The sequence below is a fragment of the Staurois parvus genome, unplaced genomic scaffold (assembly GCF_062004578.1).
Source record: "Staurois parvus isolate SC_StPar_1 unplaced genomic scaffold, SC_StPar_1.0 ptg000258l, whole genome shotgun sequence".
Lineage (NCBI taxonomy): Eukaryota > Metazoa > Chordata > Amphibia > Anura > Ranidae > Staurois > Staurois parvus.
This window is the reverse complement of record NW_028318054.1, coordinates 7,285,271-7,306,712: the sequence shown is the minus strand read 5'-3', so window position 1 is coordinate 7,306,712 and position 21,442 is coordinate 7,285,271. Positions and strand designations below refer to the sequence as shown.

The 21,442-nt window shown below is 40.6% G+C and overlaps 1 protein-coding gene across 1 annotated transcript in view; it reads left to right on the top strand.

Annotated features, from left to right (window-relative positions):
- Positions 1-21,442, top strand: part of SYT6 (synaptotagmin 6) — a 602,681-nt gene that overhangs the window by 509,776 nt on the left and 71,463 nt on the right. Inside the window, exon 4 of the mRNA XM_089681083.1 lies at positions 20,517-20,637. Within this exon, the coding sequence (XP_089537209.1) occupies positions 20,517-20,637 (121 nt within the window). The remainder of the gene's footprint in view (positions 1-20,516; positions 20,638-21,442) is intronic.

Genomic DNA, 21,442 nt, shown 5'->3' with positions numbered 1-21,442 from the left:
GACAAAGTTTGGAATACTTCACATAAGCTGTATGTTGCAGCAGTGATTCAGTGTAGTAGAGTTACTGTCAGTCAGTAAGTCATAAATTGCCTAAGTGCTTTCACAAAAATGTGGATTTTACAGCGTTATCACAGCAGGGTGAGCGAAAATCAGCTTTTCTAATGTTTGATGTCGGATTCCCTTTATCAATCACAGTTATTGCAGTGCTTCCAGTCTGCTAACAGTTTAGGGTTTCTTTTGCCATAAATCCAACTTACACATCTTTTTCATCTTCAAGGACCTGTCCTAAAGTTGGCAGCCTCTAATTAACTGGCGAAATAGTTATTACTAATTATTAAAATAAGCATTCCATTTTGATGCGGTTTCCTTTAGAGAGTTTAAAGCTTCTCTAAACTCTAGCACTGCTGTGAGCATGTCACTGACTGTCAGAAATTCTATTTTGGTTGGCTTCATGGAAAATGAAAAGGCGGATAGTGAAGAACAAATTCCCATAACTACTGAGCATTAGCAGAACAGTCTAAAGTTCTGGCCAGGGCTCAGATGCTGTGGAGTGGCCATACTGCAGTACAGCATTATACAAGGTGTGACAGACAATTTAATTCCCTGAATGTCCACGGCATTGCACTGTTGGTGTTGATTCACACAGCTATTCACACTCATGCTTGTTTTATTTTATTTAATATTTATTTATTACAGGTACTTATATAGCACCATCAATTTACACAGCACTTTATATATATTGTACATTCACATGAGTTCCTAACCATCAAGGAGCGTACAATCTAAAGTCCCCAACTCACATTCATACATACACTTACTAGGACCAATTTAGACAGAAGCCAATTAACCCACCAGCATGTCTTTGGAGTGTGGGAGGAAACCCACACAGGAACAGGGAGAACATGCAATCTCCAGGCATCTGCTGAGGTTGGGATTCAAACCAACAACCCTAGTGCTGCCAGGTGAAAGTGCTAACCATATAGCCACTGTGTTGCCCAATTAGCCATGGTTCTGACATGTTCTAACTTGCACTCACCTGCATCACAGACCTGTTGACTCAGTGCTCATGGAGTAGTAGAATATGTGTGCTGTTGGCGAAAAATGAGTGACTGGAATCTGGAACAGCAGTTAATCTAAAATTTTGGAAAAAGGGCAAGTGAGACGTTAGCTGTGTTACAACAGGTCCATTCATGAAGAAATCAAGTGTTTTTGAATGCCATAGGCGGTTTAAGGAGGGGAAGGAAGATGTCCATGATGATGCTAAAAGGATGGATATAAATGTTGACAGAGTGTGAACCCTCGTATGCTCAGATTGAATATTGAGTGTGCAAATGATGGCAGAAGAATTGAAAATGAATGGGGAAACAGTGCAGCGGAATAAAATGGAGGATTTGGGAATGAGAAAGATTTACATAAAGATGGATCCTTGACAAAAGATCAGAAAAAATTATGGATTTATGAGATAATGAGAAATAAAGGTGTGTATGGATGACAACGTTGCCGCCTTGCATATTGACTCCATTGAGATTCTACAGGCAGTTGCCCAGGAGGTTGAGAAGCTTCTTGTGGAGTGTGCCATTATTCCTTCCAAAAGGGCCAACCCCCTATCTTTAGATGAGAGGGAGATCACTTTCAAATTTCAAGAAACAATCACTGTGCTCGAAGTCTTCAGTGTCTCCCCAACAGCCAAAAGACTAACTTCTTGTCCATTTTCCAGGCAACACAATTTCTTGACCTAAACCAAATCTTGAAGCCCCTCTTGGAAAAGAATCCAGAGTCCATAGCAGGATAACTGTCCACCAGGAAGGATGTATAGGGTTCTTTATACTCTAGGGCCCTCAACTCAGCAGGCCTCCTGGCTGAGGCTGCTGCTACCAGGAAAGGCGTCTTTAATGACCATTCCCATATCGACAACTCCATCTTTTTTTCTAAGCAGACAGGTAGTTGAGTACTATTGTGAGGTCCCGTGTAGAAATGTGGGGGTTCTGGGAGGCTTTACTATGGGCCTTAAGAATTGAAGAATCAGAGGCCAGCTGAGTCCTATAAGGTGTGCCCTTTGAGTGCGCTTGCACATGACAAACTTGAGGGTATCTACCATTCTTGAACAGAACTCAAATCTGTGAACCTGTAAATCTGTGAACCTTTCAAATTCCAGGCCACTAACTTGACCACTAACTTCAGCTTCTCCAGACTCAGATGGAGAACTGGATCTTGTGCCATTGTCTGGCAACTGAGATTTTGTAGCTGTCTGTAAGATATGAATAGTTTGGCGCCTGCCCACCTGTTGAAGAAAAACCCCTCTGGAAAGGGTACCTTCTCCACTGAGCCACTCAACACAAGGAGAGGAGAGATCAAGGTTCTGATAATCATCAGGCATGCAGGTGCTGATAGGTGAAGAGAGTAATACCAGGACAAATCAGCACCTTACCACCGGTATGTTTTTCAGCAGTCAAAAAAGGCATAATTTGAACCATAATCAGTTGGGCATCTAATTACAGAAGGACTGTGTAGGGGTCAAATGGCCCTGTTCTTTATTCACCAACCAGCCGGGCACCTGTTCTAAAACCTCACCTGCTGGGATTGAAATTATCATCGCTGGGGCAAGGACATCTTGTAGCATGTTCTGAGATGAGAAGGATGGATGACCTTTCAAACATGGCCTTAAGTGCTTGCCCTGAGGGCCCAAGCGTCCAAGACCAAGGCAGTACCCATTTTGAAAGAGGAGCAACCAAGTTCCCTAAGGCATGTATGGGTGATATAATCCCCAAAATACCAGGAAGCATCCTTGCATGGAACATTGCTCTCAGTTTAACCTTCATTTTCTGTGAGCAAAACAGTGAATGAGTACTTCCTTGAAGGACACATCATCTTCTACTTTTAAAGAAATGCATCTGGCCAATCCCATAAGGGGCACATCGACCAAAAGGGGTGACTGCAAACACTGGCCACCTTCCCCTTCACAAAGGCATAACTTTGACATCTGCTGTGAAAATATGCTTTTTGCTCCATTCTTCTAGAATGAGCCTTAATTCAGTCACCATAGAGAAATTGCAAAGCGGTCTTTGGAGTCACCTGTAATACTCTCACTGCTTTCTTAAGGCTTCTCACCAGCGTTACAAAGGAGTCATAACTGGATAAAGGTCATCCTCATCTACATCTTCTTTGGAACAGTCTGAAGAAGGTTGGTTGGCCTGAGAAAGCTCTTTAGACAAGTTACAGGTTTTAGAAGGAAAACTGGACCTTGCCAGAATAGATGACTCTTGCACAAGGCGAGTTCAAACAAAGAGTGTATTGACCACATCCCTAATGAATTGTGACAGCCTTTTGGTCCTCGTAATTTTCATCACTGACTGCTTGAACAAAGCATTATTCATATGGTCATGTTCATCCACATCCTCCTCTTTGCAAGAGCCTGAAGAGGGTAGTTTGCCTGGGAAGCAGATTGGCACTGTCCCCTACCTCTTCTGGTGATGCTGGTCTTTATTTGGGGTTGTCATTTGTTTTTCTGCAGAAAAAGAAGGCAGGCAAAAAACATTGAGCTTGTTAGTAATAATGAGACAAGTGTCCGCTCCAGCCATGATATTGCACTGCTTCCCAATTGAGAGTGATTTGTACCTTATATGCTAACCTAGAGACCAGAAGAAGGCCTCCCTGATAGACGATGCATTTAGCATGTGAATACAGGGACCACATCTCAGTGCAGCAGGATGGACACCCTGAGGTTTATTCAAGCCAGGTAGGCGGTATGTATAAATTTCATGGATCCTGTCTCTTCACAGGGTGAGTAGAAACAACTTCTTTAGACTGTATTGACCACGCGTTTCATGAATGTGACAGCCTGTTAAGTGTCATCATCTTTATCCTTGCCTGCTTGAACCAGCAGGATTCATATAGCCATGTTCATCCGTATCTTTTGAGGTTTCTGAGGAGTATTGTTCGCCTGGAAAAGCTAAGAGACTGCCCATTGCCAGAATAGGTAACCACTTCACAGGGTGAGTGGAAAAACTCCTTTGGAGTGTATTGACCACATGCTTAATGAATGTGACAACCTGTTAGGTGTTGTCATCTTTATTCTTAGTTGCTTAAACAAAGCAGTATTCTTACAGTCATGTTCATCTGTATCTTCACTTTAGAAGAGTCTGAAGAGGATTGTTTGCCTGGCAAGGCTTGTAGACTGCTCATTGCCAGAATAGGTAACCCCATTCACAGGGTGAGTGAAAGCAATCATTTAGAGTGTGTTGACCACATGTTTGTTAAATGTGACAGCCTTTTAGATGTTGTCATGATTCATACAGGGCTTTGTCTGCCAAGGCATGAATGGCACAGGCCCAATTTAGGAGGTGTATAATGCCTGCCATTCTGTATGAGCTGACACTCATGGCTTAGGATTATAAGCAAGGGTTAGGGCTCACAGGGATGAAGTCACCGCATGGACTGAGTTTCCAAGATGGCAATCTTGGAAACCCAGTCCATGCGGTGACATCATCCCTGTGAGCCTCTCTGCACCTCTTTGCTACTCCCCAAGCACTGGACACCACCGAAGTAGTGGGAAAGCACCCAGAGCGTGGCCAAAGGACCTGATGTTCCCACTGGACCTCCATTACTTGACATGCCTACCTGTTACCTACCTATGTGAGTGCAATTTTACCATTAAATCTGCCTGACTTTAACCGTCTACACTTAGAGTGGCGCTGCTGTCTCTCTTCTCTACCTATATTTAAAACAAACACTACCTAAAAGCCCTAATCACCTGAAACTTTGATCATTTGAGAGATCAGGTCCCAGGTATTTTTTATACTGTAGGTCTTTAGTGTATGAGGGTCAATTCTGTAGTGCTCACACTGGTTAGTGAGCACTGCAAACTGGAAGCAACATAGAATGGGTTGGGTTTGGTTATTTTGGGGTTGATTTACAAAAAGGCTGGTTACTTGGGAACTTTCCCTTAGTTTGGTGAATGCAGTAAAGCAAAACTTTTTTCTCTCTTGCACATGATTGGGTAACCTTTTTAAAGTGAATTATCACCATCTTCACCAAGCTAAGGGAAACACTCCTTGTAAAAGCTTATTTGTGTTTAGTAAGTTCACCTTTTAACAAAAAATAATCAATGCCCTTTTTTTTAAGGTAAAAAAATGTGCATTTGCTATTTTTTGTTTTGGGAGCCTGGAAAGCGTTCCACCAGCGATCAGCAGATTGCTGGTGCAATACAGGACTCCTGCAGACCTGTTAGTGAATCTGTGTGCTTGTACCTCATACAGGCATTATTGACAGGATGAGACAATAATCTACCAAGGTGCTCAACACCGTGGTAGTTCATTGAGAACTACAAGCTGACCACTGCAAAGGTTGTTGGAACTTGTATTTTTCCTATTCACAGAATACTGTGAATGAGTAACATGGCCATTTGTGACAGCTAGTGGGGGAACAATGGGGGATTGGGGGGGAATGGGGGCCAGTCCTTTTATAACATGTTACATGTTACACCCTGAAAATGTAACATGTTACAAAAGGTGAACGTATCTTTTAACTCAGCCTCTGCCTAGGGCAGTGTTTCTCAATTCCAGTCCTCATGGACCCCCAACAGGTCATGTTTTCAGGATTTCCATTATTTTGCACAGGTGATTTGATCAGTTTTACTGCCTTAGTAATTACCACAGCTGTTTCATCTGAGGGAAATCCTGAAAACATGACCTGTTGGGGGTCCATGAGGACTGGAGTTGAGAAACACTGGCCTAGGGTAAGATGTTGCCATCAGTCTCATGCAAGTAGTCTTTTCTCTTCCAGTGATTAGGGTGGCGAAAAGCTGCAGCAGAGGGTTAATCTGTGTCCAACATCTGTGAACATGGCCAATATCTGCAGGGAAACCAGGATTACATGACTGTGACATCTATGAGCCAGCTTCTCAGCAAGTAGATGCTGGTCCCGAATAAAAATGGCTCCATGATTCTAATAGAAAGCTGTTGAAAGCATTTCCTGGTGAATACTGTGATCCCTGTAATGGGAAATAAATACCTGTAGCTATTACACTTATATGTTACTTAGCATACCTCCCCTTACCATAAAAATGTATCTGACATTAGATCTGCTTTCATTTAATGGAAAAAGAAATCCAACTCTGATCAGCAGAGCATTATTTAATGGAGGTACTCTGCTGTGCTATAGACCAGTGATTTCTAACTTACTAGTTTAGGGGGAAGGAATATGCAATCTGTCTTAGGCATGTTTTGTTTAAAAATCTTGGTGGCCGTAAACACTTCGATTTTATTATCTGCTCAATGTGATTGAAACAGAAAAGTACTATCTATAGTTTCCCTTCTGTTCAATTTAGATTGGATGCCATCAAACTGAGTTGATCGACAGGTGTGGAAAATGATCAATCGTTTTGAATCAATTGGCAGCACTGAGATACCTTGGTGATTTCACCAATCAGATTATGAGTTTGAATAGTGATAGTATCTTCCAATACCGATCAAAATCTACTCTCCCATGTGTGGCATACCAATTGATTGGGTTTTCCGCTATAGATTGATTATTCCTATTGAGAGAGGTCAGCTGGAAAAGAAATAGATCATTTATTAAAGCGTTTATGGCCACAAATATGAACATTTTTACACAATCATATGAAAGACTACAATCATGATCATGGTACAGTTTTTTTAGCAGCTGATTCTCCCCACTACCTCCTTTCCCGGGTTTTCTTGTCTTATATGGGAGCCTGGGACTGATCCAGCCGGCAGCATCTGCTTCCCTGCACACAGGGAAAGGAATTAACATATTCCTCCTGCTGTGTGACATCAGAAACTGGAAGCAGTGAAGATTTTGTCACTTCTGGTTTCAGTTTCTTTTTTTACAAGACATTACTGGCATGTACAGCATCTGATCAAATCTCAGATGGTTTGGAGGCCAAAGGAGAGATCTGGGGATCTCTTAGACCCCAGATCTCTTCATAAAGAGGACTTGGCACTGCCCATGCTATCACAAGGGATGTTGTTCATCCCTTGTAATAGCAATAAAGTTAATTTTTAAAAAATAAATAAATTAAGGTAAAGTGGAAAAAAATACATTTAAATAAAATAAATAATAATTTTAAATAGTTAAAGTGCTCCCATTCCCCCTGTGCTCACACGCAAAAGAGAACACGAAGGTAGGTCCTGCACACATATGTAAACAGCAATCGAACCACACATATGAGGAAGAACAGTAATTCTAGTACCAGACATCCTATGTATCTCTAAAATGGTAACTTGTAAAGGTTTTTAAAGCATCACCTATAGAGATGGGCATACGCAATTTTAAAGCATGGCATGTTAGGTATCTATATGCTTGGCGTGTACATGACTGCTACTAATGTCCACTGCTCTTTGCAAACAAACAAAAGTGGAGAGGAAAAGGAGAGTGCTGACAGAGAATAATACAAGAAAGCAGAAAAACACAGCAAGAAAATATTTCATAATAGTAGATTGCACAGCCATTAAGTAGCGAATGTGTATGGATTATTTTTGGAAACAGGATAGTTTAGTGTTACTTTAAAAACCACTTTCCCACCACCCTATAGAACTGCTGCTACAGAGCTGCGCAAAATCATGTATATATACGTGATTTGCATTTCCGGGTAGGGAGCGTGCGCGCGCACCACCCTACAAGCGCTGCCATTGGTGGTTAGGCATGTCAATCACTGGGTCTCAGCTGGAGATTCCCCGCCGACACCTGGCGATCGCCGTGTAAAGCTGACAGGGGAGAGACCTGTGTGTAAACCAAACAGGTCTCTCTCCTGCCAGCAAGGAAATGCTGCTTTGTACTTCTGCACAGCAGAGAAATACAAAGCAGCATGTCTCCAAGGTAAAACACACACAGCACACAGTTAACCCTTTGATCACCCAAAAGTTAACCCCTTCCTGCCCAGTGTCATTAGTACAGTGTCAGTGCTTTTTATTCACTGTATTAGTGTCACTGGGGATGTCAGTAGCAGTTAGTCAGTTCACACCCATTGTCAGAATGCCCGCCACAGTCCCGCAGTCCCACTATAAGTCGCCACCATTACTAGTATAAAAGAAAATAAAAATACAAATTCCAGTATATATACAGCCATTTGTAGATGCTTACTTACTTTCATGTAAACCAATTAATTTACGCATACAGTCATGGCCGAAATTGTTGGCACCCTTGATATTTTTCCTGAAAATCAAGTATTTCACACAAAAAAGGTATTGCATTAACACATGTTTTGCTATACACATGTTTATTCCCTTTGTATGTATTGGAACAAATATAAAACAGAGGCAGAAAAGCAAATATGACATAATGTCACACAAAACCCCAAAAATGGGCTGGACAAAAGTATTGGCACCCTTAACTTAATATTTGGTTGCACACCCTTTGGAAAACATAACTGAAATCAGTCGCTTCCTATAACCATCAATAAGCTTCTGACACCTCTCACCCGGAATTTTGGACCACTCTTCCTTTGCAAACAGCTCCAGGTCTCTCTTATTGGAAGGACACCTTTTCCCAACAGCAATTTTAAGATCTCTCCACAGGTGTTCAATGGGATTTAGATCTGGGCTCATTGCTGGCCACTTCAGAACTCTCCAGCGCTTCTTTGCCATCCATTTCTGAGTGCTTTTTGACGTATGTTTGGGGTCATTGTCCTGCTGGAAGACCCAGGATCTTGGACGCAAACCCAGCTTTCTGACACTGGGCCCTACAGTGCGACCCAAAATCCTTTGGTAATCCTCAGATTTCATGATGCCTTGCACACAGTCAAGGCACCCAGTGCCAGAGGCAGCAAAACAACCCCAAAACATCATTGAACCTCCACCATATTTTACCGTAGGTACTGTGTTTTGTTCTTTGTAGGCCTCATTCCGTTTTCGGTAAACAGTAGAATGATGTGCTTTACCGAAAAGCTCTATCTTGGTCTCATCTGTCCACAAGACGTTTTCCCAGAAGGCTTTTGGCTTACTCAAGTACATTTTGGCAAACTGTAGTCTTGCTTTTTTATGTCTCTGTGTCAGCAGTGGGGTCCTCCTGGGTCTCCTGCCATAGCGTTTCATTTCATTTAAATGTCGACGGATAGTTCGCGCTGACACTGATGCTCCCTGAGCCTGCAGGACAGCTTGAATGTCTTTGGAACATGTTTGGGGCTGCTTATCCACCATCCGGACTATTCTGCGTTGCAATCTTTCATCAATTTTCCTCATCCGTCCACGACCAGGGAGATTAGCTACAGTGCCATGGGTTGCAAACTTCTTGATAATGTTGCGCACTGTGGACAAAGGCAAATCTAGTTCTCTGGAGATGGACTTGTAACCTTGAGATTGTTGATATTTTGCCACAATTTTGGTTCTCAGGTCCTCAGACAGTTCTCGTCTCCTCTTTCTGTTGTCCATGCTTAGTGTGGCACAGACAGACACACAATGCAAAGGTTAAGTGAACGTCTCTCCTTTTTATCTGCTTTCAGGTGTGATTTCTATATTGCCCACACCTGTTACTTGCCCCAGGTGAGTTTACAGGAGCATCACATGCTTGTAACATTCTTATTTATCCGCAGTTGTGAAAGGGTGCCAATACTTTTGTCCAGCCCATTTTTGGAGGTTTGTGTGACATTATGTCGAATTTGCTTTCTTTCCTCCCTTTTTTTGTTTTGTCCCAATACACACAAAGGGAATAAACATGTGTATAGCAAAACATGTGTTAATGCAATACGTTTCGTGAGAAATACATGATTTCCTGGAGAAATATCAAGGGTGCCAACAATTTCGGCCATGACTGTATTTACGCAAAGACATGTAGCAGTGTGCATTTTGGCGAAATTTGATTTTTTTTATTTTTTCAGTTGACATGTTTAATAGCAAAAAAGTCAAAAATATATTTTTTTCAAAATTGTTGGTCTTTTTGTTTATAGTGCAAAAAAAAAAACTGCAGAGGTGATTAAATACCACCGAAAGAAAGCTCTATTTGTGGGAAAAAAAAGGAGATAAATTTAATTTATGTACAGCATTGCATGACCGCGCAATTGTCAAAGTAACGCAGCACTGTATCGCAAAAAATGTCCTGGTCAGGAAGGGGGTAAATCCTCTGGAGGGCAAGTGGTTAAGTTCACTAATATTTTTTGTGACTTTTTTAAAAGTACCATAAGCACACTTTTCTTTACCATAATATATTATGCATTTATTAGTGTGTGGTTTGATTATGTCTACAGATGCAGCTATTTTATTGCGAATTAAACAACTCCATTATATTACTCCATGTTTCATATCAATTTCAATTTACTCTTTTCATATTAGTATATTATAATAATACCAAAGCAAAAATCTGCCGTTTAAGATTTTGTTTATGAGAACAATGAAACGGTGATCTTGGGAAACATTTCTGCAAAGCAATAAGCACTCCTAATTCTTGCATTAATACTGACCATTCAATTAGCATTCACCTGTTTTAGAAGCCTGATTTTATATTGAAATTTATAGCTATTACAGCAACCCTCTGTCTTGCCAATATTAGGCAAAGTAACAGCATAGGCAGGCTTTACTTATCTTCCCCACATTACATCAGCTGCTCTGGTCCTCCACCACAGCCCTATAATATACACTGCTCAAAAAAATTAAAGGAACACTTTGAAAACACATCAGATCTTAAAGGGGAAAAATATCATGCTGCATATCTATACTGATATGGACTGGTTAATGTGTTAGGAATGTAAGAATGCCCCATCGTTTGATGGAAATGAAAATGATCAACCTACAGAAGGCTGCAGCAGAGGGTTAATCTGTGTCCAACATCTGTGAACATGGCCAATATCTGCAGGGAAACCAGGATTACATGACTGTGACATCTATGAGCCAGCTTCTCAGCAAGTAGATGCTGGTCCCGAATAAAAATGGCTCCATGATTCTAATAGAAAGCTGTTGAAAGCATTTCCTGGTGAATACTGTGATCCCTGTAATGGGAAATAAATACCTGTAGCTATTACACTTATATGTTACTTAGCATACCTCCCCTTACCATAAAAATGTATCTGACATTAGATCTGCTTTCATTTAATGGAAAAAGAAATCCAACTCTGATCAGCAGAGCATTATTTAATGGAGGTACTCTGCTGTGCTATAGACCAGTGATTTCTAACTTACTAGTTTAGGGGGAAGGAATATGCAATCTGTCTTAGGCATGTTTTGTTTAAAAATCTTGGTGGCCGTAAACACTTCGATTTTATTATCTGCTCAATGTGATTGAAACAGAAAAGTACTATCTATAGTTTCCCTTCTGTTCAATTTAGATTGGATGCCATCAAACTGAGTTGATCGACAGGTGTGGAAAATGATCAATCGTTTTGAATCAATTGGCAGCACTGAGATACCTTGGTGATTTCACCAATCAGATTATGAGTTTGAATAGTGATAGTATCTTCCAATACCGATCAAAATCTACTCTCCCATGTGTGGCATACCAATTGATTGGGTTTTCCGCTATAGATTGATTATTCCTATTGAGAGAGGTCAGCTGGAAAAGAAATAGATCATTTATTAAAGCGTTTATGGCCACAAATATGAACATTTTTACACAATCATATGAAAGACTACAATCATGATCATGGTACAGTTTTTTTAGCAGCTGATTCTCCCCACTACCTCCTTTCCCGGGTTTTCTTGTCTTATATGGGAGCCTGGGACTGATCCAGCCGGCAGCATCTGCTTCCCTGCACACAGGGAAAGGAATTAACATATTCCTCCTGCTGTGTGACATCAGAAACTGGAAGCAGTGAAGATTTTGTCACTTCTGGTTTCAGTTTCTTTTTTTACAAGACATTACTGGCATGTACAGCATCTGATCAAATCTCAGATGGTTTGGAGGCCAAAGGAGAGATCTGGGGATCTCTTAGACCCCAGATCTCTTCATAAAGAGGACTTGGCACTGCCCATGCTATCACAAGGGATGTTGTTCATCCCTTGTAATAGCAATAAAGTTAATTTTTAAAAAATAAATAAATTAAGGTAAAGTGGAAAAAAATACATTTAAATAAAATAAATAATAATTTTAAATAGTTAAAGTGCTCCCATTCCCCCTGTGCTCACACGCAAAAGAGAACACGAAGGTAGGTCCTGCACACATATGTAAACAGCAATCGAACCACACATATGAGGAAGAACAGTAATTCTAGTACCAGACATCCTATGTATCTCTAAAATGGTAACTTGTAAAGGTTTTTAAAGCATCACCTATAGAGATGGGCATACGCAATTTTAAAGCATGGCATGTTAGGTATCTATATGCTTGGCGTGTACATGACTGCTACTAATGTCCACTGCTCTTTGCAAACAAACAAAAGTGGAGAGGAAAAGGAGAGTGCTGACAGAGAATAATACAAGAAAGCAGAAAAACACAGCAAGAAAATATTTCATAATAGTAGATTGCACAGCCATTAAGTAGCGAATGTGTATGGATTATTTTTGGAAACAGGATAGTTTAGTGTTACTTTAAAAACCACTTTCCCACCACCCTATAGAACTGCTGCTACAGAGCTGCGCAAAATCATGTATATATACGTGATTTGCATTTCCGGGTAGGGAGCGTGCGCGCGCACCACCCTACAAGCGCTGCCATTGGTGGTTAGGCATGTCAATCACTGGGTCTCAGCTGGAGATTCCCCGCCGACACCTGGCGATCGCCGTGTAAAGCTGACAGGGGAGAGACCTGTGTGTAAACCAAACAGGTCTCTCTCCTGCCAGCAAGGAAATGCTGCTTTGTACTTCTGCACAGCAGAGAAATACAAAGCAGCATGTCTCCAAGGTAAAACACACACAGCACACAGTTAACCCTTTGATCACCCAAAAGTTAACCCCTTCCTGCCCAGTGTCATTAGTACAGTGTCAGTGCTTTTTATTCACTGTATTAGTGTCACTGGGGATGTCAGTAGCAGTTAGTCAGTTCACACCCATTGTCAGAATGCCCGCCACAGTCCCGCAGTCCCACTATAAGTCGCCACCATTACTAGTATAAAAGAAAATAAAAATACAAATTCCAGTATATATACAGCCATTTGTAGATGCTTACTTACTTTCATGTAAACCAATTAATTTACGCATATTTACGCAAAGACATGTAGCAGTGTGCATTTTGGCGAAATTTGATTTTTTTTATTTTTTCAGTTGACATGTTTAATAGCAAAAAAGTCAAAAATATATTTTTTTCAAAATTGTTGGTCTTTTTGTTTATAGTGCAAAAAAAAAAACTGCAGAGGTGATTAAATACCACCGAAAGAAAGCTCTATTTGTGGGAAAAAAAAGGAGATAAATTTAATTTATGTACAGCATTGCATGACCGCGCAATTGTCAAAGTAACGCAGCACTGTATCGCAAAAAATGTCCTGGTCAGGAAGGGGGTAAATCCTCTGGAGGGCAAGTGGTTAAGTTCACTAATATTTTTTGTGACTTTTTTAAAAGTACCATAAGCACACTTTTCTTTACCATAATATATTATGCATTTATTAGTGTGTGGTTTGATTATGTCTACAGATGCAGCTATTTTATTGCGAATTAAACAACTCCATTATATTACTCCATGTTTCATATCAATTTCAATTTACTCTTTTCATATTAGTATATTATAATAATACCAAAGCAAAAATCTGCCGTTTAAGATTTTGTTTATGAGAACAATGAAACGGTGATCTTGGGAAACATTTCTGCAAAGCAATAAGCACTCCTAATTCTTGCATTAATACTGACCATTCAATTAGCATTCACCTGTTTTAGAAGCCTGATTTTATATTGAAATTTATAGCTATTACAGCAACCCTCTGTCTTGCCAATATTAGGCAAAGTAACAGCATAGGCAGGCTTTACTTATCTTCCCCACATTACATCAGCTGCTCTGGTCCTCCACCACAGCCCTATAATATACACTGCTCAAAAAAATTAAAGGAACACTTTGAAAACACATCAGATCTTAAAGGGGAAAAATATCATGCTGCATATCTATACTGATATGGACTGGTTAATGTGTTAGGAATGTAAGAATGCCCCATCGTTTGATGGAAATGAAAATGATCAACCTACAGAAGGCTGAGTTCAAATACACCACGAAATTCAAAGTGAAAACATTATGCAGAAGGCTAGTCATTTTGCTGAAATTTCATTGCAGCAACTCAAAATAGTACTGTCAGGGATCCGGGTATGACCAGAGATGTGTGGACTGACACAGGGAAACAGCAGGCTTCTGGAACACAGGCGTAGTCAGGCTGGAGAGGTGGAATGGTCAGGCAGGCCGGAAGGTACTGTCAGGCACCACCCGGCGGGATCTCTAGTGACCCACAGAACAGGATTCCCCAGGGCGCAGAGTCTAAGCCCCAGTCTGCCTTTTCACCAGATCCCCTGATGGTGGGGATGGACTTGATGCAAGACTGAGACCAGGTCGCGGCCCCTGAGTGCACCCAACTGTGGTAGAGGGATCCGCTGAGGGTATGTCCTGGGGAAAAACCTGATGTGAAGGGGCTGGCAGTTTTAGTGACTGGATCCGTGCGGGATGGATGGGTGACAGTATGGAGTGTAGCGTGGTCAGAGAAGCCAGGTCGGTAACGGTGGAGGCAGATCAGTACAAAGCAGCAGGCAAAGAGTAAACGGGTCACGAGCCAAGGTACAGCAACAGGAGGTCAAACAGCATAGGAGTAGGCAGAAGAATAGTCAGGGACGAGCCAGGAGTCAGAGCAGGAGAAGTCAGCAGAGGTCAGGATCAGGCAGGGTCGGCAACAAATCAGATAGGCAGAGGAACAGGAACACAGGATACAAGGTACAGGGGCTCATGGGAAACAACACCAAGGCACTGATCACAGGCCTGGTCCTGCTGAAATACACCTCCTGCAATCAGCCTCAGGTGATGGCCTGATTGCAGGAGTAAGATTCTGGCTGCTGAGAGCACCCGCAGGCCAGCCTTGGTACTGCAGCCCACAAGGCAGGTGAGTCCCACCACCATTGGCGAGTCCATTCCTGACAAGTACTCAGTAGTTTGTATGGACCACACATCCTTGTATGCATGCCTGACAATATCAGGGCCTGCTCCTAATGAGACAACGAATGGTGTCCTGGAGTATTTCCTCCCAGATCTGGACCAGGGCATCACTGAGCTCTGGGACAGTCTGAGGTGCAACATGGCGGCTTTGGATGGACCGAAACGTGATATCCCAGAGGTGTTCTATTGGATTTAGGTCAGGCGAGCGTGGGGGCCATTCAATGGTATCAATTTCTTCATCCTCAAGGAACTGCCTGCATACTATGAGGCCGGGCGTTGTTGTGCACCAGGAAGAACCGAGGACCCACTGCACCAGTGTAGAGTCTGACAATGGGTCCAAGGATTTTATTCCGATACCTAATGACAGTCAGGGTCTGTACATCCCTCCATGGATATGCCTCCCCAGACCATCACTGACCCACCACCAAAACGGTCATGCTGAATGAGGTTACAGGCAGCATAACATTCCCCAAGGCTTCTCCAGACCCTTTCATGTCTGTCACATGTGTTTAGGGGAATCTGCTCTCATCTGTGAAAAGCGCAGGGTGCCAGTGGCGGATCTGCCAATTCTGGTGTTCAATGGCAAATGCCAATTGAGCTCTATGGTGCGGAGCAGTGAGCACAGGGCCCATTAGAGGACATTGGGCCATCAGGCCACCCTCATGAAGTCTGCTTCCGATTGTTTGGTCAGAGGCATTCACACCAGTGGTCTGCTGAAGGTCATTTTGTAGGGCTCTGGCAGTGCTCATCGTGTTCCTCCTTGCACAAAGGAGCGATACTGATCCTGCAGATTGGTTAAGGACCTTCTACGGCCTTGTTTAGCTCTCCAAGAGTAACTGCTTGTCTCCTGGAATATCCTCCCCTGCCCTTGAGACTGTGCTGGGAGACACAGCAAACCTTCTGGCAATGGCACGTATTGATGTGCCATCCTGGAGGAGTGGGACTGCCTGTGCAACTTCTGTAGGGTCCAGGTATCGCCTCATGCTACCAGTAGTGACACTGACCCTATCCAAATGCAAAACTAGTGAAAAACAGTCAGAAAAGATGAGTAGGAAAAAAAGTCAGTGGCCTCCACCTGTAAGACCATTCGTGGGGTCATATCATTGTTGCCCATCTAGTGCACCTGTTGTTAATTTCATTAACACCAAAGCAGCTGAAACTGATTAACAACCCCCTCTGCTACTTAACTGCCCAGATCAATATCTCAGGAGTTTGATTGACTTGATGCTATACTCTGATTAAAAAGTGTTCCTTTATTTTTTTGAGCAGTGTATAATATTCCAGGTATTGGGGAAACATATAACAGTCCCCTTTCCCCCCCCCCATATTGAAAATGCTAGGTTCCTGAATGCTTAGTTGGGACCCAGCACTGTTACATGCTGGTGAGGTGAGTACAGCCTGCCTATGGCATCTCCTTTAAATATAAATTGCTACTATGGCTATCATGGCAAAATTATAGATTTACTTTAAAGCTCAACTCCAAGAAACTTGAAAATTCCCCCTTGCAGTGGAGTTGCATCCTCCTACAATGATTTATTTTTCCTTTATATCTAGGGAATGGAAATGCTGTTTTGCTTAGCTGATCCTCCACTCCCCTGGCAGATGGTGCTCCCCTCTTCTCCAGCAGTGGACTGTTCCTTGGCTTCCTCACATTAAATGCAAGACTACAGATCATGCATTGGTCTTTATGAATTTTTAGGTTTCCTGGAGTTGGGTTTTAAAGCTGGTCCCTTTAAGTGTTCTATGGTTCTAGCTGCAGGCCACACATCATTAGAGGATAAAGTAGCAACAAAAAAAAAAGAACCACAGGCCACAGGGAAGTGCGTATGAAGCAGAGGGTTCAGCAGTGGTATCCCACAAAAAAGGAAAGATTAACAGAGTGGGAAATAAGACAGATAAGTATCTTTAGCCCTTTCACTGCCAGGTCCGTACAACCTATGGACCTACAGCACTGCCTCCAGCAGGCCAGGTCCATACACCGTACGGACCTACATTCCTCCTCTGCTATAAGCTCTTGTTCATTTCAGTAAAATTGCGTTTACTACATGTAAGTTTGTGAATGAATAGGATGGAGTCTCTGTACAGACTCCTATCCCATTCATTACAGCGCAGCCCAGGTTGCAGAGAAAGGAACTGCCTTCAGTCCCATTCTCTATATCTAAAAAGATACATTAAGGGCTGTTTAGATCCTTGATATCTCCCCAAAGCCCCCCCCCCAAAAAAGATGTAAAAATCTAAAAAAATAAATAAATAAAATTGTAATAATTTATAAAAATAAATAACCTAGTAAGGGTAGATTTAGACATGCATCTAAATTTCCTTTGCAGCTGAAACCTGATCCGCGTTCGGTTTGCGCTCCAGAGGCTACTGACAGGTGGTGATGAAGTGATTCAATGCCTCCTCACCACCTGTTATAACCCCATTTTTGGTGATAAATGCAATGCAAATGTGTGCATTGCACGCAGTTGTTGGGCCTTTGCAGCGCTTCCTCAGACTTGAATGTGTAGCGTTCAGAAGGCGGCATCACTACAAGTCGGATCAACTGTGCCTCAGGCATGAAGCAGCGCAGCCACAGCATTTAAACCCCCTCGCTGTCTATTGCAGCTTACAGGGGGGTGGTAGGCGGGCGGCAGAAATGCAGCTCAACTGTGCATTTTTGCTGCTTCCCAATTGCATGTGTAAAAGGCTTCGTTCACATGGGTCCTACTACAGTTGTGGCCATTTTTAGCTGCACAGGGACACAACCACTGCTCCCAACTTGACATCCACGTGAGTGCATGTCCCTGGACTCCCACTGTCTGCATTTGATATCTAATCTGTATTTGCAGCAGGTGCATCCCAACTGACACGAATAGGATTGCCGGCACAATGATGCACAGAACACCTGTGCAGTCCCAAGCAGGTAAACACAGCCATCCATGGGCGTACGCTTTAGTATACTCCATGTGAACGAGGCCTTTGTAGGAATTTAGCAAGAGTTTTGTAAGTTATGCTGTGTTTATGAGGAGTGCAAATAGGGATTCTAGTGTTTTTTAGTGAAAATAGTGACATAAAAAACATTTGCGCAAATATTGCGTGGTCTTAAAAATCAGTAGAACTTTCTTTTTATGCTACTGGTCATGTGCTTTCAGAAAATATTTGGTTTGGCAGTCTTTTACAAACTCTGAAAACTGTAAGGGAAATAAGAAATTATGTTATTTACATTTTTTTGCATACGTTTGATTTTCACCATTTTGCAAGAAGGCGCAATTTAAAATTTACAAATATAATACAGGTTTAGCTTTTATATTTAGTAGGAATTTTGTAAAAATTGCTGTGTTTGTATCTCCTATTAATGATTCTAGTGTATTTTTAACAAAATTATTGTTTTGATAAACATTTGCACAAATATGTTCGCAAGTCCTTAAAAGTCAGTAGTACCTTTTTTTTTTTATTTTACTGGTCGTGTGCTTTCAGAATATGTATGGTTTTGGAGTTCTTTTACAAACTCTGTAATTGCAAAATTAAAACTTCTAAATTTGTAGATAAATTTTGCGTATGTTCGGTTTTCACCATTCCGCAAAAAGGAGCAATTTCAAATTTACAATTATTTGTAATTTATTAATTTAACACAGGTTAAGCTTTTGTATTTAGTAGGAATTTAGCAGGAATTTTGTAACATTTGCTGTGTTTTATCTACGAATATTGGTTTTAGTGCATTTTTAGTGAATATATACTTTTGAAAAACATTTGCGCAAATATCGCGGGATCCTAAAAATTAGTAGCATGTTCATTTTGTTCTACTGGTCATGTGCTTTCAGAAAATATATAGTTTTGGTGGCCTTTTCCAAACTCTAAAAGCTGTGAAAGTGAAAAATGAAAACCTTCAGATTTTCAGAGAAATTTGGATGTTTACATATTTGTGTACATCCGATTTTCACCATTTCGCAAAGAGGTGCAATTAAAAATGTACATATATTTGTTATTTATTAACTCAACACAGGTTTAGTCTTTACAAATTAGTTTTATCTGCTACAAAAGATTTTAGTGTATTTTTAGCAAAAACATTGTTTTCATAAACATTTTCACAAATATCGCATTGCCTTACAAATCAGTTGCACCTTTTTTTCGTAATGTGTTCTCAGAAAATATATGATTTGGGGGTATTTTACAAACTCTGAAAGCTGTAGGTGAAAAATGAAAACCTCCAGATTTTTTGAGAAATTTGAATAGTTAAATTTTTGCGTGTTCGATTTTCACCATTTTGCAAAATGGCACAATTTAAAATTTACAAATATTTTTTATTTATTAACCCAATACAAGTTAACATTTTATATTTAGCAGGAATTTTGTAAAATTTGCTGTGTTTTTGTCTGCTAATAATGATTTTAGTGTATTTTCAGTGAAAATATTGCTTTGATAAACATTTGCGCAAATATCACAGGACCTTACAAATCAGAGGCACCTTATTTTATACTACTGGTCATGTGCTTTCAGAACATATATGGTTTGGGGGGTGTTTTATAAACTCTGAAAGCTGTAAGGGAAAAAAAAGCAATGAAAAATTAGGTGTTTAAAAGTGGAGTGCAGGGCCTGACAGCAAAAGGGTTAAAAATAAAACTAAACAATAAAGCCACATGCACACAGGGCACTAGCTAACCTTTTCTAAACACCTTTCCTCTTGTCAGCCAGGTTTTTGCAGAAAAAAAGCTTGACATGTGTAAACATGGTTATGAGTGTAAAGTGCTTGGGCATTAATTCATTTCATTGACCAGAATTCTGGCTACTGAAATGAACTAACAGTCAAGAGCTTCACGTGCCTAACAATAATGCATATTTAGACGCTTTTACATGCATCAAGTGTATTTTTCTGACAAAACGCAGCTGCTCCTGGACATGCTGGAAGTGTTTTTTTTTCTGCCTATAAACTTCTCTGAATGCCTATTTGTGCATAGACATATAGGTTAACATGGAGGGGGCATTTAGAGGCAGAAAAAAAGAAGAAACGCCAGACTCCCCTAAAAGTAGCGTAAAAACATTGTGTGTGCATGAGCCCAAGTAAGCAATGCACTGTTTTTTGTTATTGTTTTCATAAGTAATACTGTTGTCATATTTTTGATAAAATAAGAGTGATTTTCCTTGTCCAACAAAATTAATGTGTTTAGCATTTCTCAGTATGTTAGTGGTGAGCTTTCTCTGGCTGTAATTTGAATATGACTTTATTGATTGATGTCTTTCATTTTTATGAATCTTTACAAAGTTTATTTAGAGGTCTGCATGACTATGAATGTTGTACAGAAGGTGCTTTGTTATAACCTCAGTGATGTTTTATGATGAATATTTTATCTGTGGTCTCCTGGGACATCAGCAGATCCTTGACATTTCAGTTTCTGAAATACAAACCTAAGAAACATGCATAACTCTAATATGGGTAAAATCATCAGCCTAATGTCAATGTGCTCCAAAAAAGCTGGTCACATAGAAGTTTTAATCCTTTTTTTATTTCATTTGGTAACTTTTTCATTTTCTGTTTTAAGGAAAGTGTGGACCTTGGAGAAATCATGTTCTCTCTGTGTTATCTACCTACTGCTGGACGCTTGACCTTAACAGTAATAAAATGTAGGAATCTAAAAGCAATGGACATTACTGGGTATTCAGGTATGTAAAATATAAAAAAAATGCAATAAATGTGAAATGCTATATCAGTGTACAAGTCCAACTTAACCCAATGAAAAATTAGATCAGGCCAAAACTAATAGTGCTAGCTTTTTGGTTTTTGATACATTCAGTATTTGTTGAAAAATACATTTCACTGCTATAGTAAGAAACTCAAAAATAGTAAAAGGATCAAAGGAAAGGGGAGACAAGTAGTGAAGACTGCATGTACTATATGTCAACAACTTTTTTTGGTGTCTATAGGTATAAAGTGCACATTGGGGTTAATTTACTAAAAGGGGGAGAGAACAATCAATGAGAAATAATAAACTCTATTATGAGGATTTTTACTTTTTCAGAAGTTGGAGACAACATTTTTCAGCCTTAGATCATCATTTTATTGTTGGTAAATTCATCAGGAATTTTTTTGGAAGATAGTTTCAGGATCAAATAATTGCAGAAAAGACTTTTACTAGACCAACAAAATTTTAGATGAATTAGTTTACAAGTGAAATAATTCAGGCTTGATTATTTGCATCTCTAGCACAGTTAATCAACAACATGCTTTAACTCTAACAAGACCAAGGCGAAATCTGGAGACAGCAGTGGAGTATGAAGAGGATAAGCAAAGCTTGGCAAACCATTTTTTTTCAATAGATTTTTTTATTGAGTTTTACAATACAAAAAGATAACATGAATCAATCCATGCACAATGAAAGAAACACACTGCTTTATAGAGTTTGGAGGGCTATAGCTGAAGTAAAAGGTTGAGAAGAGCAAAGGCCCAACTGAAGAGTTAAATATGTAC